Source organism: Nicotiana tabacum, chromosome 11 (genome assembly GCF_000715075.1).
Source record: "Nicotiana tabacum cultivar K326 chromosome 11, ASM71507v2, whole genome shotgun sequence".
Lineage (NCBI taxonomy): Eukaryota > Viridiplantae > Streptophyta > Magnoliopsida > Solanales > Solanaceae > Nicotiana > Nicotiana tabacum.
In genome coordinates, this window is record NC_134090.1 from 156,826,666 (window position 1) to 156,846,534 (window position 19,869).

General features: G+C 36.1%; 2 protein-coding genes across 11 annotated transcripts; both read right to left on the reverse strand.

Annotated features, from left to right (window-relative positions):
• Window positions 1-2,913: 2,913 nt before the first annotated feature.
• LOC107822647 (elongator complex protein 1) lies at window positions 2,914-13,999 on the reverse strand. Of its 10 annotated transcripts, none has more exons than XR_012696824.1 (6): window positions 13,680-13,999; window positions 11,807-12,128; window positions 4,772-7,829; window positions 4,392-4,586; window positions 3,984-4,302; window positions 2,914-3,238 (listed from the first exon to the last, which is right to left on the reverse strand). XR_012696824.1 is itself a non-coding variant. In XM_075225613.1 (6 exons), the coding sequence occupies exons 1-5, from the start codon at window positions 13,836-13,838 to the stop codon at window positions 3,993-3,995; spliced, it is 3,948 nt and encodes a 1,315-aa protein (XP_075081714.1). In that variant the 5' UTR covers window positions 13,839-13,999; the 3' UTR covers window positions 2,914-3,234; window positions 3,984-3,992. The 10 variants fall into 10 exon arrangements, 7 of the variants coding, with proteins under 7 accessions (XP_075081714.1, XP_016504681.1, XP_075081715.1 ...); XR_012696823.1 differs by having other exon boundaries at window positions 2,914-3,234; window positions 11,807-12,131; window positions 13,680-13,991; XR_012696822.1 differs by having other exon boundaries at window positions 11,807-12,131; window positions 13,680-13,991.
• Window positions 14,000-15,126: 1,127 nt separating this feature from the next.
• Window positions 15,127-19,563, reverse strand: LOC107822649 (ACT domain-containing protein ACR9). The gene is made up of 6 exons (XM_016649203.2): window positions 19,039-19,563; window positions 17,894-18,112; window positions 17,701-17,806; window positions 16,287-16,635; window positions 15,736-16,020; window positions 15,127-15,616 (listed from the first exon to the last, which is right to left on the reverse strand). The coding sequence occupies exons 1-6, from the start codon at window positions 19,190-19,192 to the stop codon at window positions 15,470-15,472; spliced, it is 1,260 nt and encodes a 419-aa protein (XP_016504689.1). The 5' UTR covers window positions 19,193-19,563; the 3' UTR covers window positions 15,127-15,469.
• Window positions 19,564-19,869: the final 306 nt, after the last annotated feature.

The window sequence follows — 19,869 nt, forward strand, 5'->3', positions numbered from 1 at the left end:
ACAACAACAACAACAACAACAACAACAATAATAATTAGTAGTAGTAGCAACAATAGTATTAGTATAATGAAATTGTAACACTAATAATTTCATGATAAAATAATAATACTTGTAGACACCGGATTTTTGGTCGTAGTCGTAGTAATAATAGTAACACTAATACTAATATCGAATTAATATTAATACTAATAATAATAGTACTTAGCAGTAGTCATAATGTATTAATACTAGTACTAATTTCAATGATAGTAGTAGTGGTGGTAGTAGTAGTAATATTAATAATACTAGTAATAGTGATATTATGTAAATAATAATTAGGTCTAGTTTGTGTTAAAAATGGTAAAATAACTATTCTTACATTATTAGTGATATTAGAAGCTCAAGTAAACAATTTGGAAGAAAAGAGGGAGAAAATTGGATGTCAACACATAATTACCATTTATGTACCATTTTAGGATTTTAATGGTATTAATTAATCTCCTAATTTTACTCAACCGTATATTCTCACTCCCCCAAGTTTCTCTCTTCAAATCCCACCACATCACTCACGTATCAAACCACACCCCACGATTTCCTCTTCTAAAACCAGCAAAAATCTGTAACTCCATCATTGACAACCATTAAAAAGCTTTGAAGCTTTGAATTCGAATTTGGGTTTTCAAAAGACATTTGTTTGTTTGGATTGGATGTTATTGCAAAGAATTGAGAATTATCTCTACGTCTCTCTCTATCTCTCAATCCCAAATTTCAGTAATATAAAGCAAAGGAAAAGAGAGCAGCAATTCCACAATTGACAACCATTAAAAAGCGTTGAAGCTTGAATTCGAATTTGGATTTTCAAAAATCATTATTTGTTTGGATTGGGTGTTGTTGAAAATAATTGGGAATATGGTTTTTAGTTTATATCTCAATTTTAAGGGGATTTGGTGAAGATTAGACTTGGTTTTGGCTGAATTTCAAATTGAAACTCAAAGAAGAAGAAGAAGAAGAAGACATGACATACATTATATTGCAGAAATTGTAGAAAAATTGTAGACTGTTGTTTATTTATTTTTCTTTTATTCATTTAACTATTGTATGAAAGTTGAACAACGTTGTATAAAAATTATATTTAAGTGGTATTTAAATTTGTATTTAACTTGTATGTTATTGTAGTTGTATTTAACTGGGTGGAAATAATGTGTGAAAGTTGTAGAAAATTGTAGATAAGTTGTATAATATATAATTAGTTGTATGAAATTTGTTTTTTACTATGTATAATTAGTTGTATGAAATTTGCTTGTCTTGGTATACTTGTCCTACTTCAATAAAACTTGGTGTACTATCTGTTATTATTATACTTCCATATTCCTCTATAACGGGAGATGTTGGCATATCAAGTAACTTTAGTGTTCCAGACGAACCTGCATGAAAATAAAGATAAATTCTGTTATGAACAGTTTGTAGAAATTTTGTAGATAATTTATAGAAACATTGAAATTCTGTATTTCATATTAATTTTTCAAATGATATGTAGTTTTATTGTAGAATAAATGGAGAAATTTTGTAGATATTGTGAAAATTCATACTGATATATATATATTTTACTCTGACATGTTATTTATTTTGTAGATAAAATATAGATAAAATGTGGGACATTGATATACAACCAGAATTTGATAGAATTTACTTGTGCGGCAACAAATTTCAACGTTTACTTAACTCAAAATGTTTCTTTTTGTCCCGAATGTCATAAAATAATTTGTTGGTGCTCTAGTGGTGGGCTTTGATTGGAAGAGATGATAAGAGGAAAATGGTGATAAAAGAAATTAAAATTGATAATAAGGTTACACTTTGAGATTTAAAAAATTTTAATAAAGAAAGAAAAAACTAATTGGAATTTGGAAATACAGTTGAACGACATACAATGCATTCCTTACCATTGATGTTGGTCTCTTGGTATGGTATTAACTTCAGTTCAAAATAATTATTGGTGTCATAGAATATCCACAAAATTTAGGTATGCAACTGAAAAAATTGGACTAGTATATGAAGAAAATATGTATTATGCTAGAGAAGAAGTAAGAAATGGGAAGAGATGTTACGATTGTCATTAAACCACTTAAATACAATATAATATCACTTAAATACAACTTTTATACAATGTTGTTCAACTTTCATATAATAGTTAAATGAATAAAAGAAAAATAAATAAACAACAGTCTACAATTTATGCAATATAATGTATGTCATGTCTTCTTCTTCTTTTTCTTCGAGTTTCAATCTGAAATTCAGCCAAAACCAAATCTAATCTTCACCAAAACACCTCAAAATTGAGATATAAACTCCAAACCATATTCCCAATTATTTTCAACAACACCCAATCCAAACAAATAATGATTTTTGAAAATCCAAATTCGAATTCAAAGCTTTTTAGCTTTTTAATGGTTGTCAATGGTGGAATTGCCGCTCTCTTTCTTTTGCTTTATATTACTGAAATTTGGGATTGAGAGATAGAGAGAGACATAGAGAGAATTCTCAATTCTTTGCAACAACATCCAATCCAAACAAACAACGTATGAAAATTCTGTTTCTTGTAAAAACAAATTCCACTCAAACAACATATGAAAATTCCAATCCAATCAAACAACGTATGAAAATATACAGAGAAATGAAATATTAATGCGTGATTTGCGTTGTAAAATATCTGAAAAAATATTTAATTCCCCAATATTAGCGCACCTAAATAAGAAAGCCTACAGCTACAATGATTCCTTATTTAATGAATTGTCTATATTTTGTAGAAATATTTTTAGCATGGTGGGTAATATACAAACTATGAACATATTTGGTAATATAGTTTCCTATATGGTATAGGAACAAAAATTTCCCTTCAGGAAAATACAAGGTAAATCTTTCCGGTGACACAGCATAAGACGAATCCTTTACATTGAAATGGCTTATATTCTTCACAAATATAGTTGGCATGTCGAAAACCGATAATCATTTAAATTTGTTAAAAAGAGCCATCACTCTGCTGAAAAATGCAAGTACACAAGATACATAACTAAAAAAGCTTAAACCTACAATGTCAATAAGAAAGTAAATTCATTGGGAGCAAGACCAAAATTTAGAACTCCTCGGTGATCAACGAGAACCAGAAGAAATTTTGAGTTTCTTCCATCGCCCATTTACAGTAGTGTGCCCGACTACATCAGCCGTAGGATGACATTTCAGATTATACACGGCATATGCCTACCTGAGCAAGTTAACAGATATAACAAGTTATCTGAGCAAAGGCAGATATAACACGGCATCAGCCGTAGAGAAGACAGATATAACAAGTTAACAGCAAAGGCATGATGAATCATACAACAAATGCTACCTGAGCAAAACTTAAGCCAACAAATAGAAGATTCGATTAGTGATTTATTAAGAGTGGAAGACTTCTACTAGTATCTCTAGAAATTAAGCAGTAAATAAAATCATCTAGGCTACTCAATACCTTAAATATGAGACAAAAGCAGCCATCAGGCCTGTGAAATTAACAAAAGAAATTGACAATAGAATTTTCAGGTGATCAATCCATCTTAAGTTAACTCTTCCAAGCACAGGAACATGATAATGCCCATTCCTTTTTTCTTTAAAGATGTATGCTATTATTCAGGTATCTCTATGTAAGAAAATAATGCATCTTGTATGCATATAATGCAGGTATCTCTATGTAAGTATAGCTGGGCAGATTTGTGGATTGATATTCCCTACATCTCCAATTATCAAGGTGGTAACAATTGTTCAGGATTTCAGCACTCGTCAAATAGCTCATTAACTTCTTTCTTAGCATTACTAGTTGCTGAAACAGTAAAGTTTGTCACTAAAATGTACCATGACCATTATAAACTACAGGCTAACGCTGAGCTCAAACCAGAACATCTCTCACCCACATTATCGGAGAAGAGCAAAGAATAAGAGTAACATAAATGAGAGAGAACCAAATGGCATACCTTTGCATTTCAAATCAATACTTTTGACTGCCAGGAGAAAAGCTCTGAATGCTGCATTTCTTCCTTTATTTTGGGGATGTAATTCTCCAGAACATAGAAATGCTCATTGATTCTATCATTTGACATGGTCTCGTCAGCTAATTTTACAGCAGCCATTTGGGACAGTTGAAAATTTGTAGCAACATGTTGCAACTTCCTAGCAATATCTTCCTTCCCCAGCATCACAAGGCATATCAAGAGAGATTTAAGCTCGCGCTTAGCTCCAGCAGTCAGAGACATCCCCTTTAAATGCTCTACCAAAGCAATCTCCTCACCAGGACTGAGTTGCAATGTACCATGAAGACAAGGATCAGGAAGTAAAATAATATGAGCATCAAAAAGAAATATGAGATTTGCATAATAACATACCTGCCAGCACGTATTTTCCCTCTATTTCGTTGACGTCTCATGTCTCTCGCTTTTGTACTAGCACTGGATTTGATAGATGCAGCTGATCCCTTTCTTGTCCTGCTTATGAAAGAGGGTAGTTAGGAAGCTGGACTTTAAAAACATACTTCCATTGAAATGGAATAAATTAGCTCCTACACAGTGGACAACAGGCAGCTGCAAGGAACATGTCAGAGGGTTATCAGTGCATATATGAGAGTATACATCCACAAAAGGATGAAAAAGAGAGAAGCAATATTTGGAAAAGGAAGGTTAACAGCATGACATATGATATGACAAGAATCAATTATTTAGAATAAACAATAAGACAAACCAAGATTGCTCATTACAAAATCACATACCCCAAGGTGTATGCACTCATTCCACTGAAATTGCTACTAGTTTCAGAAGCAGTATCATCATCAACTTCATTTATTGATCGCTCATCTGACTGTAGCTTGGCAGCAAGTAATAATCTCCGTTGTCGAACTGCCAAATAGCGAGTCAAGTACTTCCCCACTTTCTCCAACCCTTCCTCATATTCACCAACCAATGAGCTGGCACACTCAAGTGATGCAGTCCTTACTTCCTCGACCAAGTCATCTCTCCTGTGAAGAAATGCAGTCCTCAGAGCTTCTTCCCATTCCCTTGCACTGACCAAGAAACTAGTACCGGCATTAACATCTGCGCAATAATCCAAAGCTATTTTTGCAGCATCCCCTGGTTTACCTAGTGCTTGGAGTTCCTCACAAAGCTCATGTGCTAGTTGCAACACTTCCTCCTTCCCAAGTTTAATGAGACCAGCTACTGTCAGAACCCCACCCCAATTACCACACTCACGATAAGCCTTCAAAGCTTTATCCAAACAAGAACAACACAAATAAGTAGTAGCAGCATCCTCAAAGCATTTTCTGGAACTAAGATGATCTCCCCAGGCTTCAAGTACTTGGTTTTTCTTGACAGAGTCGGTAACTAATTGGAGTCCCAAGGGGAAAAGATGGGGATTTTTCTTCATGAGGATCATACAATCCTCAAAGTAAGCACCTCCTGCAGAAACAATGTGTTGAAGTGCAGTCTCGAACCTCTGCAATCTAAGGTCTATATTGTATTGCATCAACACTATTGGCATGTTTTCTAGTTCTTGTAGATAGGGAAGGAATTCTTTAGGATCCTTCTGCGAATTCAAGGCAACGATAGCTGCAAGGTTCAAATCATAAAGTCCTAACGCAGTTTCAAAAACTGCCTCTGAGTCGGACAACCACAAAAGATGTTTTAAAGCTTCCTCAGCAGAAGGGTAGAGTTCCCTTCTCAGGTCATCTGAACCCGATAATTCCTTTTCTCGGATAATTTTTATTCTCTCTAAAGCTTTTTCAAGAGCTGGAGGGTCACTTCGAGCTAAAGTGGTCAGAATGCAGAGTTCTCTAGCAGGACTTTCCGCTACATGCTCCTCCAGAGCCTTCCTTATGGCCAGTAGGACAGAATGGATCTTGCTATTACCATGAGAACTCTCGAGGTCTCCATGTTCTACAGCTTTAGCTTCATTGTCGTGAGGTAGGGATCTATAATTTTTGTACAGTGTCTCCATGATATTTTCATTCTTTATTGAACAGACAAATTCAGTTATATAACTTAGATTGCTCACCTGCTTGACAAACTCAGCAGCTGACTGAACAAAGTTTTGCCAACCACAGTGGTCAATTATAACATTGAAATCAATTCTGTGCCTTCTTACCATGAGCAATGCATCTTTGTAACGCCCCTGGATCAAAGCATTAATTATTGAAGCGAGGACCAATTTTCTGGGGTAGATGCACTCAAGATTCCCTCGAACTGTTTGAAGTATGATAGCAGATTCGTCCCCATGAAGAACACCTACAATTTTGGCACCTCTTTCCCATATTTGAATATAGTTTCTTTCATCTTCTCCTTTTTTGTGCTTGAAAACTGCCAGGAAGTTCCCATACTTGACCTCCAGTTCTCCTTTCAGGATATCACTAATATCAATAATAAACAGTAAATCCTGCTTAGTTGCAAGAATCAAATGGGTGACAGTGTGGTCGGCAGAATTCGAGTAGAAAGAAAAACTGCTGCAATTGTTGCACAATGTCCTTTCACCAGCGAGCAATCTACCACTGTCATCGAGACCAAAAAGCAAAGCTTTCTGCGGCAAACAGCCTCCAATTTGCACAAGATCTATCCAGGGGCAAGATGAAGAAAAACTCATATCATCACGTTTCTGATGAAGCCCTCTGGCATCAGCCACCTTCAAAGCATACTCAAACACTTTCCCACCGTCAAACTGAACATACGCTGAGCAGCCATTTCCCTGGTCAGGAACTATACCAATTACTGTACCTTCAAGAGATAATCTATTCAAAACTTTAGCATGCCAACCAGAGCATGTCACTGAACTAGAAATACGATCTTCAGAACATACAAGCTCAATTTCATGGAGGCAATATATAGAAAGCTCATCCTTAGAGGAGTCTTTTATTGCTGAGTTGCTAATTTGACTATGGCTAACACCAAGAAGCTTATGCGAATCCAACCATGCTAGGTGAATGAAAGATTTATATCCTGAATCAAAAGAAGCAGCCTCAACATCAAATTCTTTACCTTCTAGCTCCTCCCAACAATCAATAGCAGGAAGCTCTACAACACATAATCTGCCATCTGACAATGATGCAGCCAGGTGATTCATAGAACTTTTAGAGCAAAATGTCATACTCTGAATGGCAGAGGGAAAATTCAAACAAAAGAGGTACATAGGTGGTGGGATGAGAGATAAAGAAAGAGGGGTTATTAGTATCTTGGAGTCATCAATTACAAGTGCCACTGAGTTATTCATGACAGCTGTAATCCAGACGAAGTTGTAGGTTGTGATATGCCCACCAACAGTCCAAGAAATTAACTCTTGAGGCTTTATCGGATCCCACATGAATCTGACTCTATCATCCTTCATGTATCTGATTTCTTGCTTTAAGTACCAGTGATTGTTACTTAAGAACCAGATCCTCAGAGAGTCGTACTTTTCACCTCTGACCACAGCAGCTAGAAGGTCTGAGTTACAATTCCACTTCACAAATTCTACAGTAGCATCAACTTCTACGTTGAGGCAAAATGAGCTTCTTTCTAATCCATTCCTCTCAAAGAAAACTATAGATGGGCATTTTCTATCTTCCTTTCGGTCATAAACTGCAGCAATTTTGGCTCCACTGGGCATCCAATCCAAAGTTGACCCCATGAAAGGCTTTGATTCTGAAACAGAATGGAGTGCCCCTGAGTCCCGTTCCCAGATTTTAAGCTTTTTATGGGAGAGATGAGAATTATTCACCCTGCTTAACGTTGCAAAGTATTTGCCATCACCTCTCCACGAAACTGAGCTCTCCGACGAATAATTGGAAGAGTAAGTATGTTCATCTGAATCAACAGCACAATTATTTTCAGTCATTTTCTTAACAGAAGCATAATTCAAAACCAAATGTGTGCAGCCAAATATGTCAAACGTACATTGAAGTTAAATTCTTGAAAGAAGAAATATTCTGCAACAGTCCGAGAAAAGGTAAGAGTAAAGACAACAATAACTGTTTTGTATACTCAATGTAGACAGGTTATCATATTACCTTCTCAAGAGGGCAATACAAATGAAGGACTTATTCACATACTTGCAAACTGAAAATCAAGAGTTAATATAATGACCTTCTGCATGCTTCAACGCTCCAGTAGAGTTGAAGCAAAGTGCTAAGCTTTAATACCACAAGAATTGATGTTTTCACATGCAAAAACCAGTGCCATTTTGATAAGAGAACAAGCATATGGCTGCAGCAATGAATGAAGACAGTGTTTGAGAACATGTGGCTGCAGCAAGATGGGTTATCATTAACCAGTGCCTCTGATCACAAGCCATTACTACTGGAGTATGGTGAGTGGGAAGCAACAATATCCTACTTTAAGTTTGAGAACATGTGGCTGCACCAAGATGGGTTCATTGATATGCTAAAGGAGCGGTGGCAGAACTACATGATTGGTGGCTCGCCTGATTTTATCATCGTTCAAAAACTGAGGAACCTGAAAAAGGATATAAGCAAATGGAACAGAGAGTTTTATGACAGAGCGGATGATAGAAGAGGCAAAGCACTTGATAAACTTTCAGTCCTAGAGCAGGTTATAGAAAACAGAGTCCCTACACAATTTGAAAATCAAAGGATTCTGAGTTTGAAATTGGAGCTACAGAACTTGGCCAAAGCTGAGGAGATCTCATGGAGACAAAAGTCTAGATGCCGGTGGCTAGGAGGCAGGAACACTAAATACTTCCAAAAATTGGTATTCAAATAGAAGACACAACACTATAGACAAGCTAGCTTAAGGTGGGTAGTGAAGTAATTTAGGAAGAAATCCTAAATTACTACCCGAACTTATATACTGAAAATGAAGTTTGGAGACCTACAGCCAATTTTGAGGAGGTGGCCAGAATCTGAGTAGTTGACAGAGAAATGTTAGAAGCATTTTACAGTGAAGAAGAAGCCCATGCTGTTATCCAGTCTTATGCCCCAGATAAAGCTCCAGGTCCAGACGGGTTTGCCATGGCTTTCTTTCAAAAGGCATGGGATTTTATCAAGTCAGAAGTAATGGGGGCTCTCGCTCTCAACCACTTCCACCAACAGTGTCATATGGTTAAATCATGCAATGCTTCATTTATTGCACTAATTCCTAAGAAGAAAGGAGCCATGGAGTTAAGAGACTATAGGCCAATAAGTCTCATAGGAAGTGTGTACTAAATTATCTCGAAGCTTCTAGCAAAGAGATTGAAGAAGATTATTGGCAAGCTAGTCTCAACCCATCAGAATGACTTCATAAAACACCACAGGCAAATCACTGATTGCCAATGAAATTCTTGACTGGAGGATTAGAAGTCGGGAACCTGGTGTGATATGCAAGCTTGACATAGAAAAGACATTTGACCAACTCAACTGGTCCTATCTCATCTCTATACTTAGGAAAATGGGATTTGGAGACAGATGGATAAGATGGATCAGATTCAACATCTCAACTGTGAAATAGTCAGAGATAGTCAATAGGGGTCCGGTGGGTTTCTTCTCTCCTCAAAAAGGGATCAGACAAGGAGATCCCCTCTCCCCATTTTTGTTCATTATAGCAATGGAAGGTCTGAGCAAAATGTTGGATAAGGCCAAACAGTTGCAGTAGATTCAGGGATTCAATGTGGGTACTAATCCTAGGAACTCAGTCACAGCGTCAGACTTGCTATATGCTGATGATACACTCATCTTTTGTGAGGCTCTAACACCACAATTGTTGTATTTGAATTTAACACTTCTCCTCTTCGAAGCACTATCAAATTCACATATCAACATGATGATAAGTATCATGTACCCGGTCAATGATGTGCCTAATTTAGAGGAATTGTCTACCATTATGGGTTGTTCAATTGGGTCACTCCCCACCACCTATCTAGGTCTCCCCCTTGGAGCCAAATACAAGAATATTGAAATCTGGAATGGGATCATTGGGAACTTTGGAAAGAGACTAGCAGCTTGGAAGATGTCGTATCTTTCCATGGGAGGGAGATGAACTCTCACCAATAGTGTCCTTGATAGCATCCCCACTTACTACATGTCATTATTTCCCATCCCTAACAATGTACTTAAGAAGCTAGACAAGATCAGGAGGGACTTTCTTTGGGAAGATAACAGCAGCTCCCACAAATACCATCTCGTCAAGTGGTCCAATGTCACACAATCAAAAAGCAATGGAGGACTGGGTATTAGAGACTTGGCCTTACACAACAAAAGTCTGCTCATAAAATGGCTATGGAGGTTCGGTACAGATGAGACGGCCTTTGGAAAGAAATAACTGTTGCTAAACATTGTAGAAGGGATAACTGAAGAACAAAAACATCTACGACATCTCATGGGGTTGGTCCTTGGCAGCACATCAGCAAGCTGGGAAATGAATTCTCTGAGCAAGTATCTTTCGAAGTTGAGAATGGTTTGAACATTAGTTTATGGAAGGATAAATCGTTATACAATATCCAAATTGCCCAAGATAAGAATTCCTCTATTGCTCAAAACAGATATGAGAAAAATTGGAATGTATTATTCAGAGTTTATGTTCTGGATGGGGAGATAGATAGCGTGTTGGAATTACTAGCTAGTGTGGAGAGGTGCACCATCGATGAAACCAAAGCTGACAGACTGATTTGGGGAGACAACAGCCTTCTCATTGTGAAGGAATGCTACCTGCTATTAAGTTCTCAAAATCAGATAATTGACTTCTGGCCTTGGAAGCTAATTTGGAAGACCAAACTGCCTACTAAGAACATTTGCTCCAGCTTGTTCTTAAGGAAGCATGCTTAACACAAGACAATCTCAACAGAAGGGGATTTAAATTGGTCAATATACTATATGTGTCAAAGCAGTTCAGAGTCCGCCACCTGTTCTTGCATTGTAGAGTGGCTAAGGATCTATGGAATATGTTCTATTTTTCTTTGGCATTCACTGGGTCATGCCACAGCACGTTGGTGAAGCATATGCAAGCTGGAGCCTATGGAGAGTTGATAAGACCATCAAGAAGATCTGGGCGATGATCCCTGCAGTTAATTTTTGGTGCCCGTGGAATGAAAGAAATCATAGATGTTTTGATGGGATCTCAACCTTAACTCTCTCTCTTAAAGCTAGTTGTCTGCTTAACCTTTTTTGCTGGACTAACTTAACTCCTGTAATTAACTTTGATAATGTTTTTGATTTTGTTAGTTGCCTGATGTTTAGACTGACACAATGTAAAGGGGCTAACAAACTAGTATTTGTGCTTTTTGTTCTTTTGTAACTTTGCATCTTCTTGATGCCTTTTAGTAATGAAACACCTTCATCTAAGAAAAAGAGAACAAGCCTCTATACATTGAAGGACAAGACTACCTATCACAAACCAGCAGACATTCTTGTTACTACAACTACTGCACAAGTTTATCATATTAAACAAAATCGTACACTGTCTGGAAAGTACACATAAGTTTCAGCTTTGAAATAATTATGAACACCTACCTAAACCAAACTAGAATTAGCATTTTCCGCAGTTCAACTTTCTGTGAAATAAGAAAATGCTTATTCGGTTAAATACAATCCTCTAAATATTATGCCTTGTACCTGGAAAAGGCGATAGTAAAATGATCTCAGTAGAGGAAAATATGCTAGTTCATCATCATTCATGGGTATACAGCAAGCAAAAATGATGACATGCTTGTGATTTCAAAGAATTTCATCTACAAAAACTATTCAAGAAATGTACACATAATCACCAAAAGAGCATTTTAAGGATGATAGAACTTCATTTGAAGAAGAAAAAGTATTTATTAGTTCAAATATATGGAAAGAAGTCCTTACGTACGTCAATATCTTCAGGCAGATCATCCAGTGCCATCTCATATAAAACATCCCAGTCTGGTGTCATCATGAGAATTTGTCGAAAACCGGTAATTACACCAAGAAGATCTCCATCTGGACTAGGTGATACACACTTTACTCCACCCTCCACTCGGCCAACAATTTCTGTCGTATTATCATCCGCAGTATATAGCAATAGAAGACCATATGAAGTCCCAATAATCACTGCTTCTTTTTCCATTAGATAATCCATGGAAGTAATGAAATCCCCAGGCTCTAAGTCAATAAGGTTATCTGATATGGAATTCCAAGCTCCTGCATTCTGCTACAGCACCAAGCTAGTCAGAGAAAGATTTTTCAGTGAGGAAGAGGAAAATTGACATATAAGCCCAGGCCATAGAATAGAACGATAAAGATCTCTATGGACCCCATGCAGAAACTTATAAACTATTGGAAGTTTCTCCTTCATTAAGCCACATGAGACAAGGGAAGGAAGAAGAACGGAAGGCAATAAACCTTTTTCGCCTCTAGGCACACCTCGCAGGCAACTTTTAAATCTTTTAAATGAGCTTCTGCAATATCATGAGCATTTAGCCTGCATCATAACTTGATGTGCACATTATCTTCATTTCCTCCAATTTTTATTAGGAGAAGCCACTTTCACACCTAAATTTACTTGACCACATTTAAATGTTCTAAGAGAAGAGAAAATCAACTTTCAGACCTTTTTTATTTTTACAAATAAAGTTTTGCGGGGTTGACAATTTTCCCACTATCACCCTTGTACTGTTCCCTGAAATAAACATGCTAGACATATACAAGCAAACACAACCTGAAACATAGAACACTGCTGTTTATGTATAAATTTAGAACTCCCTGTACTCCAAACGAATGACAAAATTTGGAGAATGCCGAATCCAAGCTGAATTACGCCAATTTCTTTTTTTAATCTTTTACAGATCAATTTTTATAACTAAGAAAGATCTGAAAAGCACAACTAATCAAGCCTTAACTTCTTTTAATGGTCTTCTCCAAGGGAAATTTATTTATTTTTCAATTTTTCTTATCCAAAAAAAAGGGAAAATATTCCACTGCCCACATAATAATTGTATCAAATAAAATTGGACAGTGTACTTATCATCTCCTAAGATATCACAAGTTTCCTTGGATACAACTCCAACTCAACCCTGACTATCTAATCAGCAATTGTATGTATTTCAGTTCCATAATCAATCCTTGCTTCTTCCATTTGCATTTCTTAATATTAGAATAAATAATCATCCACTGTGATAGTTATAGTAATAAGCAAGAGATTAGACGATTGCTTTAGTTAGGTACATCTGTTTCTACTGTTGCCGCATTGTAACAAAAGGTGCTGATAAGTAAATTCATATGTGTTTAATATGACTGGAAAATACTCTTAGGAAATTAGAAAATTCTTATAAGGCGTTTGGTTGAAAATTCGTTGAATTCTTTTATTTATTTATCATTTTTTTGCAAAAAGAAAGTATCAGTTATTAAGACTCTGTTTGTTTTGTTGTTTAAAGAAAATAAACTTTTTTTGCAAACAACACTAGGTTATTTCTTCCCATCTTACCAAGTCATGGTGGGCAGAGTTACCGATACCTTTGTTGATGGGTTTAGTCATGGTAGGCGCAAGCTGACCCCGACACCAAGGTATTAAAAAAAAGGAAAACAATTTTTTCCCCAAAACTTTGGATTTAAAAGTTTAGGGATCACATTATGGTATTTTTAACACCACGAGTTTCAAAAGTCTATATTTCTTTCTTAAACTCGATACCCAATCGGTTCACATAAAATGAAACGAGTAATTAATATAAGAAAAAGTAAAACAATTTGGTAAAAAACTTACATGAGGAGAAGGCAGAAGTAAACTGTATATGAAGTTAGAAGAAGAAGCTAAGAAGAGGCGATTTCGCTCCACGTCAAATGCTGCGAAGCTGATAGCTTCATCCTCGGAATTTAACTGAATCTTCGACAATTGCTCCTTCAATATCTTCAAATTCTTCATCTTCTATTGCTATGTGCAGCAATGGAATCGAAGAATCGGAAAGCAAATTGATTGAGAGAAGATGAGGATGATGGAAGTGAGTTCTGAGTTTAGCGGTTGCTGAACCCTAGAATTTAGAGTGAGGGTTTTTTAGGGTTTTAGAGTAATTAACCTACGTTTGACGCATAAATTGTTTTCTCATTTTTGTTTAAAGGACAAGTGCTTGTTTTTTTCTTTATTCTTTTTGAAAATTGACACTGTATAGTCGTTTTTGAAATAATAGTCAAAAAAATAATTTTTATATATAATTTTATATGTTATATACAACAAATATATATATTTTTGCGATTATCGAATTTAAATAGTTTCAACCACGCGGCTTAAAAATGATTTTTGCCCTTCTTTTTATATATAACTAGAAAAACCAAACAACTAAAAATAAATTTCTCAATTTTTTTCACAAACTACATGGCTCAAAGCTAATCCTTATTTGATACTTCGTAGTTATGTAATGAGGATGGAAGTAGATAGCTTAGCTCAATATCTTGATTTTCAGACAGTCATTTTTTTTATTATCTCTGAAATCTCTCTAAAAATAGCATTTTTAGTTTAAGTTTTGACACCGCCTAAATTTAATTTTATATGCACAACTGGGAGACCAAACTATTCAATTTAAAGGAGTTCCTACCTTGAGGCTTGAGTGCGTATGATCCTTTAAATTTACAAAAGGTGAGCACTATTCAACTGATTGAACTTTCGAATGTGTCATTTAAAACTAATAAAAATGTTGTATGTATTTCACATATGGAAGCTAGATATCAATTATGGTCCGGGCTTTTGTCCCCTATCGCGATTTATTTTCATTATATAGATAGATCTTTTTAAATTTATAGTAGTGATTTTCTAGTCTAGACTTCTCAGGTATTTGCGTAATTGGTGTTGAAATGGAAGAAATAAAAAATTGGGTTAGAATATCTTTATGGGGATCATCTTTACAGTGAAAAATGAAGCTAAGTTTATTCGGAAACTTCAAGTGTTTTTCAATTTGATACGGGTGATTTGAAGTCGGAAAAGGAACACTAAAATTTGGCTTTATTAGCGAAAATAAAGAATTTTGAACAAGAATAAACTAAATTGAACGTAAATATTACTTAAAACCAAGCATTTTGACTGGCAGAGTTCTGATCCGTGAGGTACGTCTAACTCACACATCAGGTGTTGTGCTTTTACCAATAGACCAAACCCCTCCTTCGTTTTCCAGCTTAACCTGCTACCAGCCAGGACAAAACCTGTATATCGTGATGAGGAATGGAGAAGCAACATTATATCTTCGAATAAACCAATGTACACTGCCCATAAACAACAGAATATGCAGAAAGGGAAAAGAAATGGATAACTAGAGGAGATTCTATTATGTCAAGAGAGTAGAGAAAAACATAAGATTTAAAACAGAGGTATCTCATAAAACTCATGCAGCTGTTAACCCATAGAAGCGTAGATAAGTCACAAACTGAACTTTGGACGCAATGGTTCTCCGATAGCCCAGGGTTCTCCTTACGCTTTAGTCTTGTTGCGGATATATATACATGGTGACAACACTTGAATGTTGCTGAGCTGAGTTAAAGAAATGGTGCCTTGGTAATTCTTGAATTTCACCACCCCATTAGTGTTCTTTTAACCTTCTCCAAGATTTCAGTTCGAGCTCGCTTGCTAGCTAACGGATACTCTGGGCTTTCATCCAAAAGGAACCTATAAACTTCCCACTGCCGCTCTGCTGTTGAATGCCTAGCAATTTCAGCCTGCAAACCAATTAGGAGTGTACACATTATGGAACTGGAGATAAGATACAATAAAACTTCCGTTACAGCTATGGAAGAAAAAACGTTTATGAAGGCAAATTTGAGCACCTGGCACTTACCGAGAAAATACATATCCCAAGCTTTTTTAAGGCAAATGTGACATCATAGAAGACACGCGGCCTTCCCTTTCCAGATAACTCAACAGGATTGGCAACCAATAGTTCTGTATCTGGGCCACGACTAGCAACAGTGACTCGCAGTGGATGAAGCATCTCTTCCTTCAAGCGAGAACACAAAGATGCTTGGTTTTCATCATCTAGAATCTTTTTCCCATCTGTTCTCTGGATAAATAGGTCTATGGTGCGATAGCCCTTGGCGGAAGACAAGATTCTTCCAAAAGCAATCTAGACGTTGAAATAACAAGCACATATGTTTAATGTCATAAAAGTAAGGCAATAGGAAAGACATTCCAAACTAGAAGCACCAATAAAGATTAAAGATATGAAGTATAGACAATCTCATTCTTTTATATGGTCCTAGTTTTTTTTCCTTTGTGGACAATGTAGACAGAAATTTGAATCCACCTCGACCATCGGAAGTGTTTTGCTTACAAAACAATTTGATTCGAGAGAACAGGAAATCACTACACAGTTACTAAAATATATGGTACCTGAATATCACAGTCCTTTGAAGTCCTCAAAATGTCATAGATGAGGCCCTTTTGATCAACACATTGTATTTGAAGCAAGGTATGGACTGGGCTCAATAAATTATCCACTGTGATGGTTGCCTTCTTTAATTTTGCCGTATCAGAAGAAGAGGACTTAGGAACTGCTTCCTTAGACAATTCACAACTAAACAGTTCTTCTGCAACTTCTTGTGGAAGAGAAGAGAATCCTTGCTGAACTTCGCATTCAGGCCCTGCCAACTGAAGTTCACAGCTAATGCAGTATTCTCCCAAAACATCACTTAGATGTTCACATGTCTCATCTCGTCTTTGTTTCGTGTGCAGCAAGTCCCTAATATGGCAACAGAACACCAAGCAGAAATGTAAAAGAAATTACCACATAACAGGCAATTATTGATAACCTTTAATGCTTAGTTTTACCTCATCTGATGGGGAGGAGATGAATACCAACCACATTAGCAATGGCCCAACAGTTAAATTATATGGTGGAAATGAAGTTTGAATTGCCAAAAGGATCAGCAAGAGACAAATCAGAGTATTCCACCAAAAAACACGGCAATATATTAGCGCATAACTTAGCGCAGGTTTTGTGGAACAGAAGTTACATCCATAATTTTTTTCCATAGTTAAATAATCTGGTTGCTGCGACAGTTTATATATATATTCTTTTAAATAATCTGGCTGCTGTAAGATACTATATTATGAAACTGATATCAAGCGGGCAGCACCATCAATCATTCAGTTACCAGTAACTGTTTGGTTTACTGGCCAAAAGAGGCTTGCAAAATTAATTAAGTAATTCTAATACTTAGAAATAAGATTTATTTAACTACATTGGCTTAAAAATTTGCATGACCCTGTGAATTTTGTTTCATGATAAACGCAAAGATCAACCAACCAATCAACTATACCTCAATCCCAAACTAGTTCAGATCGCCTATATGATTCCTCTATATCCAGTTTGCTCTACCCGAACCCATAGCATTCCCGAGAACAGGAAACAAATTATTGCTACCTTTTCATGGAAATTACTAAAGGACATCCATGTTTGTCTCCAATATCTGATATCTTACAGAGTTGGTTCAGTGTACAAGTGTAAGAGAGCACAATACTTGAAATTGAGTTTGACCTTGTAGTTTTTTAAACTCGTAGTTATACCTTAGTGGTGGTAGGTTTAATTAATAATGGTGTTAAAGAAGGGTTGTTCAGTCCAAATAGTCAAGTCACTGTGGTTCAACCATCAGATATGTATTAGCTAATGGGATTAGAAGACTAGCATCAATAACAATGCAGCAAGGCCACAAAATATAAAATCTTATATTAAGTAGAGAACCAAAAGCCAATTAGGTTGAAAATCAAAAGTGCCTTAAACATGTCAAGAACTTCAAGGACTTACATGTCATCTGTTAAGAAGAAGAGATCCAAAACTTTGTCATCTGGTGTTGTCATAACTTTTACTCTTTGAATGGTTAGCTCGAGCTCGCAAAGGACCTTGGTAACATCTAAATAGCACAAATAACCACATAAGAATTTTATGAAGCCACGTGCAAGTAAAAAAGGCACAAAAATTTAGATGCATTTATACTTACCATGTAGCAACCCTTTCCTGTCTAGGCAAAAAACCTTCAATAGGTAAACTGTAGGACGTGGAGAACAAGTGGACTGTTGGCTTAAGTAGTACGGAATCATGCATGATGGACATGCAGACATAAGCCGATTTTTCAAGCTTGCCCAATCAACTTTTAGCCCGCTTGGACGTGGGACAACCCATAGTACTATATAACACCATTTCCCATCGGTGGCAAAATCTGTATTAAATTATACATCAATGTCATACAACACATTGAGCGGCTGATGAGTGAAATCATAAAGGTGTAAGATTTAATGGAGCTGTCCAACATTTTGCCGTTGAAAAGCAAGAACGTGAAGCTATATGTATATTTTAGAACTTTTAAGTTCGATTAAAGATGCGTTCTGATATTTTATGGCAAGTAGTTCTATCATCGCGGGTTTATTTTCAAACTTTTGACACGGAAAAGGACGCAGAAAAATGTTAAAGATGTCAAGTACTTTCACAGATATAATTCAACTTGGAAGCAAGCAACACGACACATAATTAATATCTATTATGTTTTCTCCCCTCTCCCACAAACAGCTTTAACATGGAGTAACAAATATAGCTTGAGAAGCTAGAGAAGGAGCTTATCCATTATCAAATATTCCACTTTCTGCTGATGGGTCAGAAGATTAAACAACCTAACTCCAAACTCTACGCAAAAAGCTGAACCTTTTCGGCCGCCAAGCCAGCACTTAAATACTCCATTGTCCATTTTATATGGGACATTTTACTTTCTAGTCTGTCCCGAAAGAATGACACATTTCTATCTATATTTATCAGAATTTAACTTTAAACTTCTCATTTTACCTTTAATGTATAGGTGAATACCCAAACAAATATCTCTGGCTTTGTTTTAGACCATAAGTTTCAAGAGACTCTTTTTATTTTTAAACATAGGCTAAGTCAAACATCATCACATAAAATGGAACGAAACATAAAATGGAACGAATGGAGTAGTGAAAATGTAGCTTAGGTTTCATACAACCAAAGATACTAATTTGGGATAGAAAGCATATCTGATTGATATTAAACGAAATAAATGCTCAAATAACTCAAGCAAATCAGATTCTTATGGAAAATGAAATTACCACAAAAAAAAAAAAAAAAAAAAATGACCTCCGCGGTTTACATAGAGTCCGAATTCAAGAACGATACGACAGAGATCGCATCCAAGTCCAGCTTTATCGGGGCAATTCACGGTTATAACAGTCGGGTCACCCGATTTCACGCCGGGTTCCATCAAAACAACATCGTCCCATGCCATCCCCATTTTTCCGGCCAGAATTTTACCGGCACCGGCGGCTGAAATTGAGGAGTTCCACGGCCAGAATTCACCGGTACCGGCTGCTGAATTGAGAAATTATCCGGGCGAATTCATAAATCTAAGGAAGATTGAAGCCCTAAAAGATAAATCCACACCGCCCCCTATTTTGCAAACAATCGGTGGTTTATTTCAGCTGAAATTGTGGATGTGGTGTTGATGAAGAGGTTGTTGTTCGGTCAGAAATGGATCCCACAGCCACATCGTAACCACGTCAGACGTAGTTTGGCATTTTTCAGAGTAGTAATAAAATAATTCTAGGATTCGTTATATGTACAGAACTACAATATATGGAAAAATTCAAGAAAGATTTTGAAAATACGTTAATTATTAATAATGATACTTATTTGCCTTTAAATATTAGTAGATCCTTCCTTTTTGGACGTGTGATAAATTGGAACGATAAATCTGAGCGCAAGAATAATAAGCACAAATTGAGAATATTGAATTCGAATATTATTTTTTTAAACTCGTCCATCAAGAATATTCCAAAAAATTGAAACGATACAAAAAAAATATTATGATCGATTTTTATATAAGGATAACAGCTACAAGAATCTTAATTTTTCATTTTAAGGAAGATACGAATAACAATGCAATATGATTATTCTCTAATTTGTTATCGG